Here is a 19774-nt window from a genome sequence, read left to right as displayed (position 1 = left end):
GATGCGTACTTTTTCCAAGTAAAAATCCATACTAAAATAACTAACTTACATGCAACACTTACACTTGTGTGTATTTTAGATTTTAAAACTATAAAGCTATAGCAATTGCCGATTGCCAATTGGCAATTCTTGAACTCAGATCAACTATATTCCTTTAAGTTTTCGTCTACCAATTGCAGAAGGATGTACCTTTTGTCCCTAGGCATAGACTTGCCTTCCTACCTAGGGCTTGATTTAACTGCTTTAAAGCCGGCTTCCAGCAACCACAAAATGCAGCTGCAACGGAGGAGGTCTTCCTTGGTCTCTGTATTGTGCTTTGTGTGTTTTATGATGCAAAATTACACAAAGCCAAATAAGAACAAAGAATGCGAAAGCGGGCAACAAAGAAAAGCAAAGCAAAATAAAACAAAGCCAAACAAAACAGCCCGACAGCAGCCAACTAAAACTGCATCTCAACTTTGTAGACACACCGGAGGCTGCTGCAGTTGCTGCTGCTGTTGCTGCTGCAAATGTTGCTGCTGTTTCTCTTCCTGTTGCTGCCGCTGCTGCTGCTGCTGTAATTGCTGCCGAGACATGCCATAAAAAGGCGAAAGAAATTGCCAGCAAGCAATTAAAAGCGCAGCAAGGCAAATAAATGGCCACGCCCGACGATCGACGCCCACTTTTCCGTAATGGACTTAAGCTAAACGGAGTCGTCGCTTCGGTTTTTTATGTAGTTACCAACTTGACGTACTAGCTGACTAATTAGTCATAAAATTACACGACCCAGGACGAGCGGGCCGCACAAAAGCCGGGCAAACACAGAAGCAGGAGGTCCTGCCTCCCAAGTGTCCTGCCAGCCAAGTCAAAGTGCACTGGGTGCCCGGAAACCGTTGGCGCTGACGGAAATGCGTGCCCACCCCTCCGCACACACACATTCGCAAGCACACTCGCCTCCTATCACACATACAGTGGCGGTGCAATCAATAGCCCACATTGTAGGCGGGGCATTCAAAAAGAACATGTTCATAGTAGTTGTAAGTGAATTTGGTTTCTGGTGAAAAAGCTAAAAAGAAGTGTAGTTTTTAGTTTGCTTGAATAAGCCGCCTTCGACTGAAGCATCATTTAAATGGAAATGCTAAGCTCCTGACCTCCGCTGTACATGGCAATCGGAGGGAACTAGGACCTAAGGCTTGGGGCGTTAGGTCTGCCACTAATTGCTGATTTCCCGGCTGCTGGCAGTGGAAACGGACTCGAAAACTAGCGATGGACACGTGAACAGAATGGCGAGCCAGGCTCGATTGCGATGGTTCACTTGGGCGGAGGGAAAGTCGAGAATGGAAAGTGGAAAATGGAAAAGGGGGCCTTTTCTCGCACAAACACAGGCGTAGCAACCAGTGCAGGGAAACCAAAGCGAGGCCGCACATTTGCCACATCACTTATTAGCTTTATTGCTTTTAACAATTTCAACTTCCACTTCCTGCAACGGCAGGGAGCTAAAACGTGTGCTGATTAGTGCCACCCAGCACCACCACACACAACTCACACACGTATCCTTGTCTGCCCGAGGCAGCGCCATAAATTCCTGAGCTGCAGGCAAAACTGCAGCCAAAGTCAAAGGCAAAGCGGAGTGGGAGTTGGGCGCTACACGGAAACCTTTTATAATTGGGAGCTCCTCAGATGGGTTTGGCAGTCAAGGCTATTGGGAAAATGCAACATTTGACTCAGAAAGTAAAAGCATAGAAATGCCAAAGACCGCCACAGATACATATGTATATTTAAATAAGTGGTCATTTGTGGCGTGCAATTTTTCTCGGTGTGAGAGCTGGGACTCGTGGGGGCAGACACATGCAACATTTAACATTACAGACAATTTATAAGGACATTCATGGCACACGGCGGTGGCGATGGCGATGGCGATGGCGACGGCGCTGGCGATGGCGATGCGAGGAGGCCAGGCCCATAACTTGGCACTCGGCACAATGCGAACAGTTCGTCCTGCCCTCATCCGGGCGGAGCATGTGTCCTGCTTTAGTTTCTCCTTTCCCCCTCGCCTGCCCCGCTCGCATTGTATTTGAAATTCAACATTTAAGCCACTTATGGCCCAACTTGAACTGGCATTTCAAAGGCTGCATCGCAGCAGCTAAAGCAAAAGCAGCAGGACAATGCCGCCTGGAGAGATTTATGGCTGGCTAAAAGCGTGAGAGCGGATCTGGTGGCAATGATAAATGCCGCCACGAAATCGTTTAAAATAAGGCAATAATATTTAGCATCTAATAAATGGATTACGACCGGCACCGTGCACAGCCAATAACTCTAGTCCGCATATTGTAAGAGTGAACAAATTAGAATAAATAAATCAATCCAGAAGGGAAAGAAGTGCAATTGTGAAGTGAATTGAAAATAGGTTTGTTTAAAAGCGATAAGTTATATCCAGATCCACCCGACGCAACATTTCGACAAAATACCAGCTTGGTGGAAAAGTTCGAAGCCAGCCAATCCATTCTGATATCCCCTCGTTCGAAGCGAAACTAGCTCAATCTGTCAAACCGCCGGCACTTAAGTCCGCCTGCCTGGGAACTTTTACGGCTGCAGCTGTATCTACACATTGTGGGTTAATGCATCGAACATCGAAGACAGGGCTGTCATTTGAGCCCGGCATCAACACCGAACGGGTCCCAGCATCCACAGCCATTCGATTTCGGCCAAGTCACCGGGGGACCTTAAAAGGAGGGCAGGCTGGCATGCAAATTAGATTCGGGCGAGGTAGCAACGGGGCCAATCCCGTGTCCGGCCAAGCGACAAGGATAAGTAAGCCACCGCCCGATGCACTTCAGGACTCGCCGGCCACGGAGAGGTCATTGTCTGGGCACAAAAATCCTGCTGCACAATCTGCGGAAAATTAGATTCCACTCCCCCAACTTCCCCCAACTTCCAAATGCCGTGATGCATATGTGCATGGAAATTGCCGGCAGGACGTGTTCTGGGGCTTGGCAACTGTATTTATGACACGTGACCAAATGAAATTATTTGCGCCGGGCCATCTTAAATCGCAATTGTGGCAACTCGGCCGGATATTCGGGTATATTTTTGTGCCCGCCGCCTCGACACGAAAAAGGTGGACAGCTCGCACAGAGAGCTGCCCAGGATTAAGTAAAATAAGTAAAATCCTTACATATGCAAACTCACTCCTCCTCCTACGACGGCGGCACAGTCAGCAGAGGAATGCGCCTGCCTCTGACAGCTCAGTTCAGCCTGCCTCGACTCGCCAGAGTCTAGATAATAAAGTCGGCTGACAGCAAGGATGTCATATTCGCATATAGGAATTTTCTTGGACGACGGACCTATCCAGAGTGAAAGAAAAAAGCAGACATGGCATTGTTCAATTAGTGGCAATTCATTAAGTGGGTAGCGCGTGGGATACGTTAACATTAATTTCAGATACATAGATCCGTCCTGTAAGAACTATTTGTGCATGAGCAGAAATATCTGAACTGGAAGTTACTTTCCTCTCCTTCACGTTTCTTCTCTATCTGCTAGCCACGTGCGATCAAGATTGTCCCACTGTGCATCGTCTATATCCTGCAGCGCTCCTTTGTGACGTGAAACAAAAGCGAGGAACCTTCGCAGGCAGTGCAGCAGTAATAAACCCTGCCCAGCCCACCAAAAACGCCCGTCCTCAAGTTTGATTTCTTTAAGAGCAAAAGTAAATCAAACGAGTTCACATGCCGCTGACAGATAGCATTGAATGCACTGCAAGGACCAAGCTGACAAGTAAATGTAAAATAAAATGAAATAAAACGATGGGGAAGGGCAGCCCCCGAAACGAAGACAATTCAATGCGTGACTTGACTGAGCAACTGATGGATGTACTTGAAGTCGTCAACTTCATTTTAATCAGCGCCTGACAGGGAGCAACTATTAAGGCGAAATGTAATAGTGTCCCCGTTGCCCCACCAACAGCCACTACCTTTGGCCAAAACCGGGCCAGGAATTTGATAAGCCCCGGGTGATAAGACAGACGTCGGCAGACGTTCAGCTCGGGTTCAGTTCAAAATGGCGTCACAAAATACATTTTGAAACGAGCAGCGAAAACGTGAGTTGATTAGCAATAACCCGCCGGCTCCATCTCTATTCGAGTATGTGTGTGGGTGTCCTTGGAGCCATTTTGTTTCATAGCGGAGACAAGTTTAATGGGCACCTCTTAAAAGGCTTCCAGGATCCGAATATGGCCCGCCACATTAGTGCCCAAGTCTGGAGGATACTAAAAAATTGTGTGCATCAAGATATATGGCTAGCACGTGGCAGCCATATGTCAGAGTCGCCTTTATTAATATTTTATGCGTTGTTTATAAAACAACAGAATCGAAATGTTTTTACTTGCGAGCTTCCAATGGGCATTATATACGCGTATTGACGTAATGGCTCACCCAGTTTTTCCCCTTTATTCCTTTTTTCTTTCGTTGAAATGCGTTTTGCAATTGTCAACTATAGTTGACTATGCTCACCATATAGTCTTATTACAAAAGCTTATATTGTTAGCTGCTTTAATTTGCCACAGGCTGTCATTGTAGCACTGTGGACGTTTTAATGCGTTTTCCGATTGCAATATTTTCATTTATTTCCATCGCTTAACTGTCACGGCTTACGCCTATTTGGTTTTCGATGGCATAATGAAAGCCATTTAGCTGCAAAAACCCTTTTTTTACCTTTAGAACACAAAAAATTCTTGAAATTACCACATTATGCAACCCAGATACCAGCAACAGAAAAACATTAAAAAGGAAGCTATCAACTCAAAGATTGTAATATATTTTGCTGATTTATTTGCTGGTATTAATCAATTACTCGCATTAAATTGAAATCCTTTAAGGCGTAAATTATCAACTAAAATAACTTGTGCAGCATGGTAAATGGATTTAATATTTTCTTCCAACCAGACTTTTTTAGACAATACAATTATATAGCCGCAACTGAAACAAATTCCAACCAATAAACCAAAAAAGACAAACCCCAAATCCAGACATTGACAAAGCTCTCTAAGAAATTGGCCGAAGCCCTGGGAGCAAAGAAATATGACAAGCCAACTGAAACACAATCGAAAGAAAAGGAAATTAAAAACATAAATAAAAGGAACCTCACACGCAAGGGTTAAGGCCCAGTTGACCCATTCTCGAGCAACAACAAGTGAGAATTATGAGCCAAGTATTCGGATCTGTGGCCAAGGAGTTGTGTATTGTAATGCATTTGCTCAGCTGCCCCCAAAAAAAGCACCGAATTAAACGCTCACAAACAAGGCGGGAAAATGCAACAGAAATTCAACACTTTTTCAATTGGGTTGGGGAGATTTTTTTACTGCTGGCGTTTTGGCTATTAAAAAACTTACAAGTCTTAACGTGGCTTCTCAAAACTAAAGTCGCTAGAAAATGTTAAATGGAATATATCTTATATTTCTAGGAATTAATATCCAATGGAAATCAGTGATCAATTTTATTGTTATTACTTCTTAATGTTATTTTAAATTAAACCCATAATTTTAACACAAAATATTTGTTAAATTGATAGGTTATTATTCCTGTTAAGCTGACTGAAACATGTGTTAAAGAAATGAATCAAGTTCAAAACTTAAAAGATATAAAAACGGTTAGGAAATATAGCCATTTTTTAGGCAGCACTGGTTTTGGACTACGTTTGCGACTTCGGTGCCGGGTGAGTGTACGGGTATGAGAACTGGTCCGGGTTCGGGTTCGGGTTGGGGTCTCCTATTGCGATTCCAACTCCGGTCGCCGTTGTCGCTTAACATAGATAAATTGCGTTAGAAAAAGAGGCGGCGGTGTCCAGGGTCCATTCGTATAATTCACTTTTGTCAGACTCATAAAAATTGTTGAGTGACATTTGTTTGTGTTTCCCGTTTGCTGTTCTTGTAGTTGTTTGTTGCTCTGTTTCCACTGATTTTGTGTCATTGCAGCCATCTTTTTCTTTTCCACTAGACTACCCACACACAGATACTAACCCACACAACCCAACCCTTACCTACCAACCAACAGCAGAGTCTCGAAAAAAGCACACACTGTATTTTGCCTTTTGGCTTTTAGCATTTTTCTTGCCTTTTTGCAGAGCTCTCGTGTTTCTGTCTCCACATAAAAGAAAATTAGTGAGTTTTGTTGCAAAAATATAAAACATTCCCCCCGCTCTGCCCTTCCCTGGGCCATCCTTTTCGACATTCTTTTTGAGTTTTTTGTCTTTGCTTTTGACATTTCTGCTGTAGGTACATAATAACAAAGGTTTCCGTTTTCAAATGGTCCCACACAAAGCGATGAAAAAGCTTAAAACTGTTTTTGTTTCGCATTGTTTTGTGTTTGATTTGAATAAAAATGCCTGCAATTAAATAGTTTGGGCCTTTGATGCAATTGGAGTCCTTGTTCGGAGGAATCTCGTGTGTTCCGTGCAATTGACGCCTTTCGTCCGGTGATGACTGCTATTGAAAGGTATTTTCTGGGACACTTTAAGCGGTGCTCAGACTCTTAGAAAATTGCCACTCAAATAGTCTATTCCTGATGCTCAAGCAGGCTATTGTTGGATAATGAATATAGAAACCAGGTAACAAGAAATTGGCATAATATTTATCTTTCTTCCATATAAGATACCGTAAATGTATGAATATTTTTTGGATATTTGATAAATAAATAAATAGAAAGTCTAGTAATGATGTAAATGTTTTATAGGGCATTGAAAAGTGCAGAAGAATCTGGGATTTCGCCCAATCAGGGAGTACTTTGTCCGTTCCACTGAGTGCAGTTTGCCTTTCATATGCGAGTGTTTTTTGAGTCAGCACTCCAAGTTTGTTCGCCGGCATATTGAACTTTGCACCGCCCGCAGCCACCGACCATTGCTTCTCTAACGAACCACAAAACGTCCACAGGTCCGTCACAAATCACGGCCAACACGTGCCATCCAGTCCGGAGTGCAGGGTCTGGAGTCTGGAGTCGAAAGTCCAAAGAGTCGATGGTCCGGCGTCCTGGGCACCTTCGCTTATTAACAATCCTCGGAGATATTCCCCATCGCCGGCGCTGGCTTTTCCTTTCCCATTCACATTTCCCCGGCATCCGTGTTTGCCATTTCCCGTTGCCGTTACCATTTTTACATTAATGAAGTGCTCGTGTGGGCAAGTTGTTACATTTTGCTTCGGTCTGGCGTTGATTACATGAGAAATTCATGTTCAAATTCAAATTTAAAACTTTGCCAACCGACGGGGAAAACTTTGTTCAACCAGGTAACCGATAAAAAAGGACCTGAGAAAGAGACGGCAGTCCAAGTTTTTTCAACAAAAATTTTCAGCTCGACTTATGTTGAAGTCGTGCCATTGCACTTGCCCAGGGTTTTCCTTGATTTGTTGACGGTGGCGGTGGTCGCGGTTGAGGGATGTAGTTGGGGTGGTGATGGGGGTATGTATCTCGGATATATATCTGTCTGACCACCGTTTTGTCGCTGGCCACTGCAGTGGAAATATTTCGAATTTCGCTCGTACACTTTCCAATGTGCATTCAAATATTATCAATTTCTGCAGCTAACGATTTTTCTTGCCATGGCTAACTGATTGAATTGTTAGAACGTTTTACGTGTGCGGCATTCGAAATGCGCAACTATGCCACGCCCCCGCCCCCGCAACCCCACCCCTCGACCTTCAACCAACGCCTGCCACTCAGGCTGAACTTCGGCTGCGGGAAAATCAATTTTCGTTGTAATAAATTGTCGAAATTCTGGTATAAATTGCAACCGTTTGCCCGACACTTTCGCAACACGCTTTTCCTCTCTTATCTCTTAATTTCGGCAGCTTTTTCCTCTTGGCGGTCAGTAAAAATTATGACAACAACTTGTAATATGTGCAAAAAAAGCATAAGCGAATTAACTTTTTATTTGGTGCCCTAATATCCATAATTCATCGCAGATAAATCACTTAAGCATGCAAATGATTCATTTAACATTTCCATTAGTGTGTTTAGCTATTTAGTAATTGGTAAAATCGATTACAAATGTATATGACACTTAAATTACGTCTTTCTTCTGGGTAAGTGAAAATATTTAAGCTAAAGGCCCATGAATATTTAGTTTACCTATTGAAGAATGGTAGTCGAAATTGTTTTCTTATGTTATTTCATCAAATTGAATAAGTACTACAATTTAGAATTTTGTACACAAGTATCAGCTCAACACTTACAATTTCTTCAGAATTGTATTCAATTCTTTCAGATTGAGAAAAAGAAACGGAAAAAATAGGCTGAAAATTTCAAAAAAGGATGAAAAAACAGGACAGATTTTGATTCATACGTTTGATTCATACGTTGCCATTGTGCCAATGCGTTTAAGACAATTTATTTAAGACAATTTTTACTACTCACTTTAAAGACCTCGCTATTTCACTAACTTATATAATTATGACAAAATAATAGTTTATTATTTAATTACTTACAGCTCGAGATTAATTTAGTAGCACTTTGTATACGAATAAACATAAAAACATATATCCCTTTCAGTGTAGGGTAATCAATTTCTTTACAATAATTTTATATTGTATTTTAAATATTTTTTATGAAGAAATATTTTAAAATAAATATTATAACATTTCAAACGCTTGTATGAATAACATTTGCCCGGTTATTTGTTCAAAAGGGATGCCAATTTGATCTTGCAAGTAATCACACTTAAGAACATACATACTTACATGCATGCATCCATCCATCCATCCATCCATCCATCCATCCATCGATACATACATACATGTATACATACATGCATACATACATGCACATACATACATACATACATACATACATACATACATACATACATACATACATACATACATACATACATACATACATACATACATACATACATACATACATACATACATACATACATAAATACATACATACATACATACATACATACATACATACATACATACATACATACATACATACATACATACATACATACATACATACATACATACATACATACATACATACATACATACATACATACATACATACATACACATATACATACATAGACGCATACATGCATACATACACCAGTACATACACTACACATACACTACATTCACTGCTCGACCGGTAAGAGAGATGACTTGAACTATTTTGCGACTCTAAATTAGAGACATGCCTTATAGTCCTCACGAGAACCAGTTGGGAATTATAGGGCTACAAGAAAATATTTTCCCTAAGCAAATCTTAAGAGCGGCAATAACAATGTGTTCCGACAGTAAGTTAAACATTCTTCAGGCTTTAATTAAGACAATTTTTACTACTTTGTGCAAGTAACACATACACTACATGCATACATGCATACATAAATACATACATACATACATACATACATACATACATACATACATACATACATGCTTACATACATGCATACATGCATACATAAACATGGAAATATTTTATGTTTAACATTTATTATTTCAAGTCGACTCGAAGGTCATATAAATATACGACCCCATTACAATTGTAATGTCCTCCCCGTGGTGTTTTAATGAATAATAAAAATATTTATATGTAAACGGTAGCTAATTCGAGCGGCGATTTTAACTAAAGAATATTAAAACAACTTCTTTAAAAAAAATAATAGTCACGGCATCAATTTTTAAATAATATTGAGCCCATATTACAACGAAATTGACAAAAACATTAATCAAATTCGTTTCTAAGATCAAAATTGATTTCGGACCGAAAATCGTCTTTTAGCTCAACTTTTTTGTTTACTGTTTTCACTCACACAAGCAAGTGAATTATATTTTTCGATTTTTATGCTCTCAATTTTATGCGAGCGGGAAGAGAGCAATTACCAATGTATGGCCGTTACGCATCTTATTATTCTGGTGTCTTTGGTACTACCCACCAAATTTCCTAAGAATAATCAGGAGGCGCAATTACTGTAGGTTTCGTTTCCGACTAATGAGTATTTGCGACCCTCACACATTTCACATTTAGATTGTGCAAAATGAACGGCAGTTTCGTTATATTGCAGCGCTGTATTGTATTCATCGACATCGCTCATACGCCATGGAGACCAACGACGTCAATTGGCTGTCTGTGTGGCTGCTCGCAGGCTTCTCTGCTAATTGTTCCAAAATGACAATGCAAATTTGTACAAATTCTCTACGTCCCTCACACACACACACACACACAAACACCGACAGCGACAGCGACACGTAAAACGTTTTGCAAAATAACCGAAAAATTTGTGTTAAATAAGCGAATAAAAGCAATGAAAGTTTTGCCACTTGCCTGCGTCCGGTTCGCTCATTCGTGCTGCGTGTCCATCCGTCTGTCGTCGGTCACTTCCTGTTTTATTTTGCCAACTCATCATCATCGTGGCCAGAATGGCTAGCATTAGGTTTAAAGACGGCCTGTTCAGGAGGCAAGTTTTTGCGTTTTCAGCACTTAATTCGGTTTTTCATTCGCATGCAGCAGTTTCGCTTTCGATTTCAATCCATGGGCCTGATTACTCGTCAGTTACGCTGATTGCTTCACGTGAAAGGGACATTAGCATTTCTGATTCAATTTCGAGCACCATGTTTGCCCTCCATCTATTTTCAATATCATATGCCCGGGAATCCATTATAGTTGACAGCCTTGCTAAGACAAATTCATACCATGTCAACATCAAAAGTTGTTTCTCAATTTTTCGCCATTGTTTCCAGACCCCGCGGCGGAAAAGAATTTGTTTAACAAGCACTTATTTAGATTATATTTGTTGATTTCCACTCATGGAGCACTTAATGCGAACACGATTTCGGTATTCCGTATCTCGGATTCCGTATCGCCCAGCTCGATTTCAGCTTTGGGTTTCCCGATCCATGCCACACCACCCTGTCCATGTTTGCCACTCAACTATGATTGATAATTCTGATGATTCATGCGTGTAATTCAGCTAGGGGCCTTCTCCTTTCTTTTCTCGTTTCTCTGGCGGTCAGAGACATTATGTTGTGACATTTATCAGCAACTCATGTGGGTCATGATGTTTTTTATTGCCTTTTGCGGTGTTGCAGGACCGCCTTGCAGAAAATACTCTTTAAACTTTTATTTCGTGCATTTTATTTAAACATTTTCCATAACTGTGCTTCTGTGATAAATATTGTGATTATGTTTCACTTTCACTTCTAGAGAATGAAGAGACAAGTTTAGTTTTAATTTGCAACGTTTTACGTCCATTTCAAGTACGCATAAAGTTCATTCTAAATTTGCAGCCATTTTGGCCGCCATTTGAAGTAAACAACCACAGCCCATTAAAGCACTGCTAATTAAAATTCAGCACGTTCCCACTGGAACCCAGTTGAGTCAAGTTAAGTTGAGAGTCATAAGCCAAGCCATAAAGCAGCCAAACGAACGACCGCACAGAAGCCATCAAAAATATTGTAACACACTTTGCCTATTAATTGCGATCCCTGCCGCCACTCCCCTTACAGCCTTTAAGTTCCAGTTTTCCACCTTTTCCCGCCAGCACAGCAGCACCAGTCGATTTCCCAGCCAGGACCCACAGCGCTTATCCTAATGAAATTTTGCAACATTGTCGGTGGGAATTGGCGTGGCCAGTGGCCCTGGAATTGGGTTCTTTCGACATCGGCTTAAATAATGAAGCGAAAACTATAAACTCATTTGAGTGTTGGGAATCGGAATGGCTACGTGTTCGAAGCTGGAAAGTTTCTAAAACTCCCAGATGCTAAAAGGTAATGCTGGGACGTCTCAAAAGTTGAATCCTTCTGTAATTCATCAGAAAAGTTTTTATATACGTTCCCCAAAGTTCGTGTGAGTGGCCTTAGTTGGCCAATAACAGCATACCTAATTAGTTAGCCGTCGATTATAAATTTGAATGGTACAATATGTTGTTCACTCTTAGTTCGAATGACTCGTTTCCATTGTAGAAAAAAGACTTTCGTGGGGTTTTTACTGCACAGAACTGTCATTCGCCCAAATTGTAGGATGTTTGAGCCCTGATCCCGACCTCAAAATCAGCCTGAGGCCTCAATTGCCCGCATGTTGCCATGGCAGTGGAAATAAATTGCCAGCGCGCTGTACGCGGAATAAACCGAAACCATGTAGGCAAACGGAGCCCCAATAGATACAAAGTGATACATAAAGTTCAAAAACTTCATATCCCTCTGAGCGTTGAAACCGAGGAAACTCGCGACATCCAACCCTTTTGCTTTTTTAACTGACACACGAACGAGCTGGTTGAAACAATCAACATCTGCACTAAGCAAAAGGTTGGAACATATTTATGGTAATTAAAATTGATTTGAAAAGTTTAGATTGACTCTGTGGTCGCACACTCGCTTCAAAATGTACAATGTTTCAGAGAATACGGACTTTGATTCCTGGAGTATTTGGGCAGCAGATCATTCTGGCACCGCATTCGCACAATTCTTCGCAAAATAATAGTGCTTACAGTTGTATATATTTCCTCGCACTTATATGGAAAGTATCTCAAAGTGCCTATACTGGGATAGCAATAAAATATGTACATAAAAATGCGATAGCTCAATCTGGTATCTCACAAGATACTTTAAAACATTAAAACTGAACAAGTAAAATCTGCATTAATCGGCTTGCTAAAGACAATTTAGTAGTAGGCCCTTGGGATGTTCTCCAATTTTGCAATGGCATTTTCGATGCTATTACCTGGACCGCAAATGTGCTTACCAACTGCCTGCATGTGTGACAAAACTTTCTAATTAAAGTTGCTGCAGCCCCGCACAGAAAAGTTGACAAGTTCTCACGTGTGTTTGTATTTGCAAAGGCGAGGACAAAGTTTTCGGTGTCGGCTTTTAGGCGCACTGCGTAATATATTTTACTTTGGCTTGTGCTGTTGTTTTTGCCCTCGCTGCGGTCTCGAATATGCAGGGAATTTAAGTCTGATTTTAATTAGCTATCCGGGCAATTAAACAAGCCCAGAAGCTTGATAAAAAACGGCAGTGTAGGCTGTGTGTAAATGTAAAGAAAGTTTCCAAAGAATAACATATCGTGCCATGTTAATTAAACACAAAACATGTTTTCTAAATCCTACTTACTTACTTCTAACATTAACGATCGATCACTTAAATGTTATATCATATTAACTAATAGGTATCTAGGTATCTTTATTATAACTAGATAAAGTATTAGAAAATAAGATCTTTACAATATTAAACGATAGCAAGTTACATTAATTCACTAAACGTATTACGGAGACATTTCGTACGTACAAGTTATTGTAAGTTTCAAGTCGAAACATTCCCTCTGAGCCCATTCAAGTTTAGGCCAACTCAGACCTTAAAAGAGTTACTGACTGGCCCGCACTCAAATCGAATAAAAATACAACTTGCGAACTGGGCGAGCAATGGTAAATGAAAGTAGAAGACAACGACTTCCCGCTGGTTTGCTCTGCAGTTTGCAATATTTTTGAGTTTCCCATTCAAATTGAATTAAATAATATGCACTCGACTCGCAAACAGAACTTTCCCCGAAAACTTAACTTTCGCTGAGCTCAACGGGGGTGAAAAGCGGGGGATGGAAACGGAAAAAGGGTTAGCAAAACAAGGCAAAGAATCCGAGAAGGTTGGCTGCAACTTTCATAATTCATTTCTGCCTGAGTGTAACAATTTTTGCACTTTATGACTTTCGAGTGCGCGCTGTGCGAGTGCCTTGAGTTTGACTTGGGGCCCGCAAATCATGCAACTGCAACAGCAACACCAGTTCTCAGCGGGAAGTTCAACTTGCAAACATTCTGGGTGCATCCTGCTCTTCTGGGGCAAAAGGAACCTTCTAGCCTCATTTTTGTGCTAATTACAGGGGCAGGACGCGGCTGCAGACGGTGCATTCCACTTGGCAACAGCTGAAAACAAACTTGCGGCCAAGAACAACAAACAGGCAACCAGAAAACGACAATAACTGTAGAGGGCAGACAAAAAAATTAAATAAAAAAAGAGAGAACGCTAAAGTTGGGCTTATCGACTATAATATACCCTCTACTCAGCTAGTGCTGCTGCGAGGTAGAAATATAAAAATTTTTTTAAAATGTCTACAATTTTTAATGGCAAGAAAAATAATAAAAAAAAACTTCCTTCTACATTTACATACTGTTCAACCCATCTAGTATTCCCCTTTTACGAGAATCGGGCATAACAAGGTGTTGATGGTCTAAAACCGCGACTATGACATACCTGGTAATGAACGAAAATTATTTTTTTATGTATAATGTGTAGAACTGCCTAAAAACTAGAAAAACATTTTTATTTATTTTATTTTTTTATTATTAATAAAGTACCAACGTAATATGAAATATCTGGAGATGTGCCGTATAATGTAGATACCGTTCGAATAATGGGTATAGCTGCAAGAAGGAACGCGAAAATGAAAAGGCAAACAAAAGACCAACGACAGGCCAAAAGGCAAGGCCAAAAGCCTGTCCAGGAAGTTGTAAACGGCAAAACGGCATTGGGCCACGAGTCCAGCTTGCTCACGTTCCCTATGAAACTCCATCTCAAGCCGGTGCAGAAAGTCTGAAAGGGCTTTAAGGCAAAACAAAGCTAACAGCAAGTTCGTGGGCAAGAGCAAACAGATTGGCAGGCGAAACGACCTCGGGCCAGGCTAAAAGTGCTAGTACATGTTCTACCGAAAACAGGTAGGAAGTCCGGCTAAAATGCTCGCCACTTGTTTACCTGGAAGTGCCGGTAAAAATAAAACAGGGAGTATGAAGATTTAGGTTGGCAAAATAAAAGCTTGCACTCAAACCAAAAAATCGGCAAAGCTTGCATCGTTTTAAATAATTAAGAAATGTACAATATATTTCATTTTCATGAGAACATAATGGCTTTACTGCTAGAGGGAATTTTACTCTTTACATCTTGTATATTCTTAAGCAATATATGAATTTTGTAGTTCCTCATAAATTTTGTATGCACTTTAAGTAAACTTGAACTTGAAAGTGCAGACAGTTTTCAGCTCCAGAAAGTGTTGACAGTGTAAATTTCCCTAACTGAAAGTTATCCAAAGGCACACAAAACCCGAACGGTTCATTAATTATGCGAGCCGCAAATTTACCGCTTGAATTGATTTACGCCACCTTCATTTGACTCGTTTTAGAGGATGTTACTTCATTTTAGTACGATTGGGGTAATATGTTTCATGCGATATTCAAACCAATTTTGCGTTGCTTCGATTTAAAGGAATACCTTTACAAGATTGGAGCTCGATTGCGATGGCACATCTTCCGTCCACAAACATTGTTTATGTCACGCATTGACACTCGTCGTCCTTCTCGATGGAGCAACCGAATTTTTCGATTTATATGCATATACAAAGACAATTGAATGCGCGTGAGTGCCCAAAGGACTCCGCTCCTGCAGACGGAGTTCGGCAATCGGCGCTCGAAGTTTCCCTTATCGCAGGCCCACCCCACGTAAATATAAATAAATACATACAAATAAATAACAGAGAGGATATGGAAGCCAGGAATGGAGTGGGTCATGGAACACAATCGAGAACAATAACAATGCCGCATAAAAAGGAGCCACGCCAATCGGCTGGTTAAGTGAAAACACTTGAACAATTCAGCCGGGCCCAGTTGGGGCCGAATAAATAATTCGCTTTTGATGAATTTAAGGCACGGGAATTCTCAATGAAATGGCGATTCAATAATTGATGTAAAGTGTACTGTGCTGTTAAAAATTACGGATATTTTACTTAAAACTTAAGAATTCAGGCAGCAAAGCTTTTCCAATTGTTTTTAACAGAAATGTTTGATTTAGTTGATGATTTCAAAACAATCAAAAGCGACGTTATTTGAATTTAAACAATATAACTATGTTTTTAAAATTATTAAACATATTTGTTACGCATAACAAATCATATTACAATTAATAAATCAATAAATATTTATTATAATAATAAATGGGTTTATCTTCACCGAACCCAAATGCAAATCAAAAGTAAGTCTTCACAGCTGTTAAATCTAGTTTGGCCTCTTGAAACCTGATTAGTTAATCACGTTAAAGTAAAACCATTTAACTTTATAACCAAAAAATCTGATTAATTACGACTTTAATTCCTGGCGATCCAAAAAACGTTTGACGAAAAGCACTACACTGTTTGATGAAGCGGTAAACATCTTTTAAAAATGAATCCACTTAGGCCAAATACCTCAGGCAGCTCAAAGTTTAAACTATTTGCTAACGCTTATCAGAAAATACCACACGAATCTTAACACTGGACTGCTGGGCAATTAATCTCGTGGAACAAACCGAACCAAACCAAACCGAACACAACCAAAACCGAGAAATCCGGTTGCCTCTAATGCGGCTCATAATTTATGAGCCTTCGCACGCACACAAAAAGTCTCGACGTTAGGAATCAACGCTCACATAATTTGCATAAATTGGAGATGTATTAACCGAAATTGAGGTAATAAAGCCAACAGACGACGGAGGGCCCTATCAAATTCTGGGCTTTGATGACGGAGATGCTGATCTGCTATCGAGGCACTTGTAATTGGCACTAATTTGCTTTCACTCCATTAAAGAATCCCCCCACGATTTAAATGCAAATGAGGGCGTACCGCTGGGTAGCGAAATAACAGGTTGCCTCTGCGAATACTATTCATATCAATTAATGGAAATAAAATCAATCTCCCAGCATGGGCATACACCCCCTTGTATGAGGAAGTGACGCAAGCCACCTTCGGCTTTTATCACAATTTATGCAAACCGCTGACAAAAATGTTAATAATTACGTTCGCTCTCCCAGAAATCAAGTTAAGAACCCTCAGATGTGTGATGACCAGATTCAAAACATGAGATACGATATCATGTATCTACAAGATGCGACCGTGAACCCGAAAGAGTTCACAGCTTAATCAGCTGTTTCGGCATCTTATGCTGCTGCATTCTACCGAACTTCAGATTGAAAACGTCGAAGAAACCACTTAATTGGCCAAGAGCAAGCTTCGCTCTCGCGCTCTTCTGCCATCCCAAGAAAAATAAAAATAAATTAAAACCCCCGGTTTTAATCCGGTTGTTAAACCTTACACTGTGCAACATGATCGTGTAACTTCTGGGCCGTTTCAATTTCAAAATGGATCGGTTTCAGCGACTATAAAAATGCTGCGCATGCTCAGCGGCGCTTTTAGTTCGTTCGAAAATTTCAAAGTGTTCGGTACGGGACACAAGTTTTCCGCCTTAAATAAACAAAAGGATTCCTAGCAAATATGTTTCTGAAATACGTAAGTGAACGAGTCGTGTGCATAACTGTGAATTTAAAATTGTTCAAAATGTTGTTGCTGTTGAAATGCTGTTCCAAGCTGGTCTTTCCTGAAATAGACTAAAAAATGCAAGAAATTGTTCTAATAAGCCATTTGCGTAAGCATCATTAGCGAAATTCCAGTTTAATGCATTAAACATCAGAAATTGGTCATGAAATTAAATTAACTTAACTAAATACTTTGGTAAAAATAAAAATGTTTAATATTTATATAAGTTATGATAAAATAGAAAAAAAAACTGTATTTTTTTAGTCACAACAGTTAATGTCTTAATTGCCCGAGGTGTGAACATGCGAGCCATAACTACAAGTCGACGTATACTTTATTTATTTCTCTTCAAACTAAAAATTTGCATAGATTTCAAGCTCAATTAGTATCTTTATCTGCGGTATGTTAATCAGAACTGGAGAGGGTATAATGACCTTTAGCACAAGGGAAGGAAAATTTTATTTAGAATCTAAATGCGAATAGAAATGACTATAAATTAATCCAGTTTTGGCATGTGCCTAACAATGCAAGGCTTTTGCAGATTCGAAGGTCAAGTCAAATCAGGTTGGAATAATTTTGGAGCTCCCACACTTTAGAGTTAACTAACAAAATGCTTGAAATTGGAACACATTGGAATGGTTGTGACCATTTCAAACAATGGAGCCATAACTTTGGAGATATATTCACCAAAATTAGTAAACAAATACATCTTACTCTTTTCGAAAACTTTCGCTTCAACTTAGTAACAGTTATGTTATGTTAGGTTAATTTACTAGCACGCCTTTTCTTAACCAAATAAAATAAATACATAAAATATACTTTTTATTACTTAGTCCAATGCAGTACCGAATAGCACCATGTTGCCCAGAGTGCACATGAAGATTACCTTTAGTAACTACCTGTCCCGTTGAATTGCAGTTCCTCCTTGCCTCTGCCGTGCTGATCGGTTTGAGTGGAGCTGACGTCTCGGAAGTCAAGGCGGGTGAAGTGGAACTGCCATTCAATGACTTGCTACCGCCCCTTAATGATGAACCGAGCACCACGACGACGACCACGACGACGACCACAACGGAGGCGCCAGCCACTACGCTGGCCACAAAGCCAACCAAGAAATCGTACTACCAGAAGCCAGCCCAGCTGGCCAAGGAGGATAAGTTGAAGAGCAGTGCCATCAAGCAGGATGCTCCACAGCTCCCCTTAGATCTACTGCCACCTTTCGAAGACGAGGTCAAGCCGGCGGAGGACGCGCCGCAGCCAGTGGTGAACACTACGCCAAAACCCGTGGTTAGGATCTCTCAGCCGGCTGTGTTCAAGGTCACTCCTCCGGCAGCTCCCAAGGTCACCGCGCCGTCTGCTCCACGTCCGCAGTACTCGGTGCAGCCCGCCCCAGCATACCGCCCACAATACTCCGTTCATCCTGCTCCCCAAGCGGTTCACCCTCAGCCCACCCATGCTCCTGGTTTCGGAGGCGGGTTCCAGTCCCGATTCTCAAACTACTTCCTCACCAGCACCCTGCGCCCTAGACGCGGCCCCCTGCCCACTATCACCCCTTTTCCGCGCTTCGTCAGGCTGTAGGAATCCATTTAACTAGATTAGATAAGCACCATTCAAAGCCGACTCAAAATATAAATAAATAAGATATGACACACACTGGATAGTCAGTGGAAACTAGCGGTATTATTTACAAGCGACTGTTGAAGCATGAACTCTCAACAACTTATTCGAAGATTTCAAATGTTGGCGGATTAATAATTTATGAATGAACAAAAGTGGCCATTTCGAATCAGCTGTTGCCACTTTGTCATTTCTGGTTGTCTGTTTTAAATGAACACCTTCGTAGAGGGAAAAGTGGGAGGGGCTAAAAATGTTTCCTAGAATAATAGTTACCATTAAGTAAATTCATGCAAATTTCTTAGTGACAACTTGATAATTTGTTAACTTTGCCCAGCTTCATCCTCGAGTTTTGAACTGTAATACATATATTTAAAATAAACGTTAATGCAATATGAAAAGAAAAACTAAAATAAGTTTTCGAAAAGGTATATTTCTATTAAATTAAACTCTCGGTGTTATGAATGATAAGATTTATCTGTTTTAAGCCAGTTAGCTTTGAAATAAAATAATTTGAAGAATAAAGTTGAAACTTCTAAAACACAGTGTCTAGTGTCTACCGCAGCAGCGGAATTCACATTCATTAACAGCATTTAATTAATTGCTTGGCGCCAAAACTGAAACTGAGAGCCGCTGTCAGCTGCCAAATAGCTGCAAACGGCTTAGCCCCCGGCTAATATGCTATACACATGCAAATCCAAGCCCAAACCCAAGCTCAAACCGAACTCGGCCCCAAATTTCAAGCGTGAGCCCGAACCCATCGCTTGACATTCGCTCAACCTGATAAATGCTAATTACTTGGCGTTGATTGTGTCGGGCTGTCAGAAATCCGAAGCACTCACATGGCCATTTGAGCACGGAGAGAACG

The 19774-nt window shown here is 40.7% G+C and overlaps 1 protein-coding gene across 1 annotated transcript; it reads left to right on the top strand.

The window, feature by feature from the left end:
- Nucleotides 1-17167: 17167 nt before the first annotated feature.
- Nucleotides 17168-19300, top strand: LOC6553295 (lysine-rich arabinogalactan protein 19). The gene is made up of 2 exons (XM_001979152.3): nucleotides 17168-17268; nucleotides 18214-19300. The coding sequence occupies exons 1-2, from the start codon at nucleotides 17254-17256 to the stop codon at nucleotides 18868-18870; spliced, it is 672 nt and encodes a 223-aa protein (XP_001979188.1). The 5' UTR covers nucleotides 17168-17253; the 3' UTR covers nucleotides 18871-19300.
- The last annotated feature ends 474 nt before the right edge of the window (nucleotides 19301-19774 follow it).

Source organism: Drosophila erecta, unplaced genomic scaffold (genome assembly GCF_003286155.1).
Source record: "Drosophila erecta strain 14021-0224.00,06,07 unplaced genomic scaffold, DereRS2 tig00000000-arrow-pilon, whole genome shotgun sequence".
Lineage (NCBI taxonomy): Eukaryota > Metazoa > Arthropoda > Insecta > Diptera > Drosophilidae > Drosophila > Drosophila erecta.
This window is presented reverse-complemented; position numbering and strand designations above follow the sequence as displayed.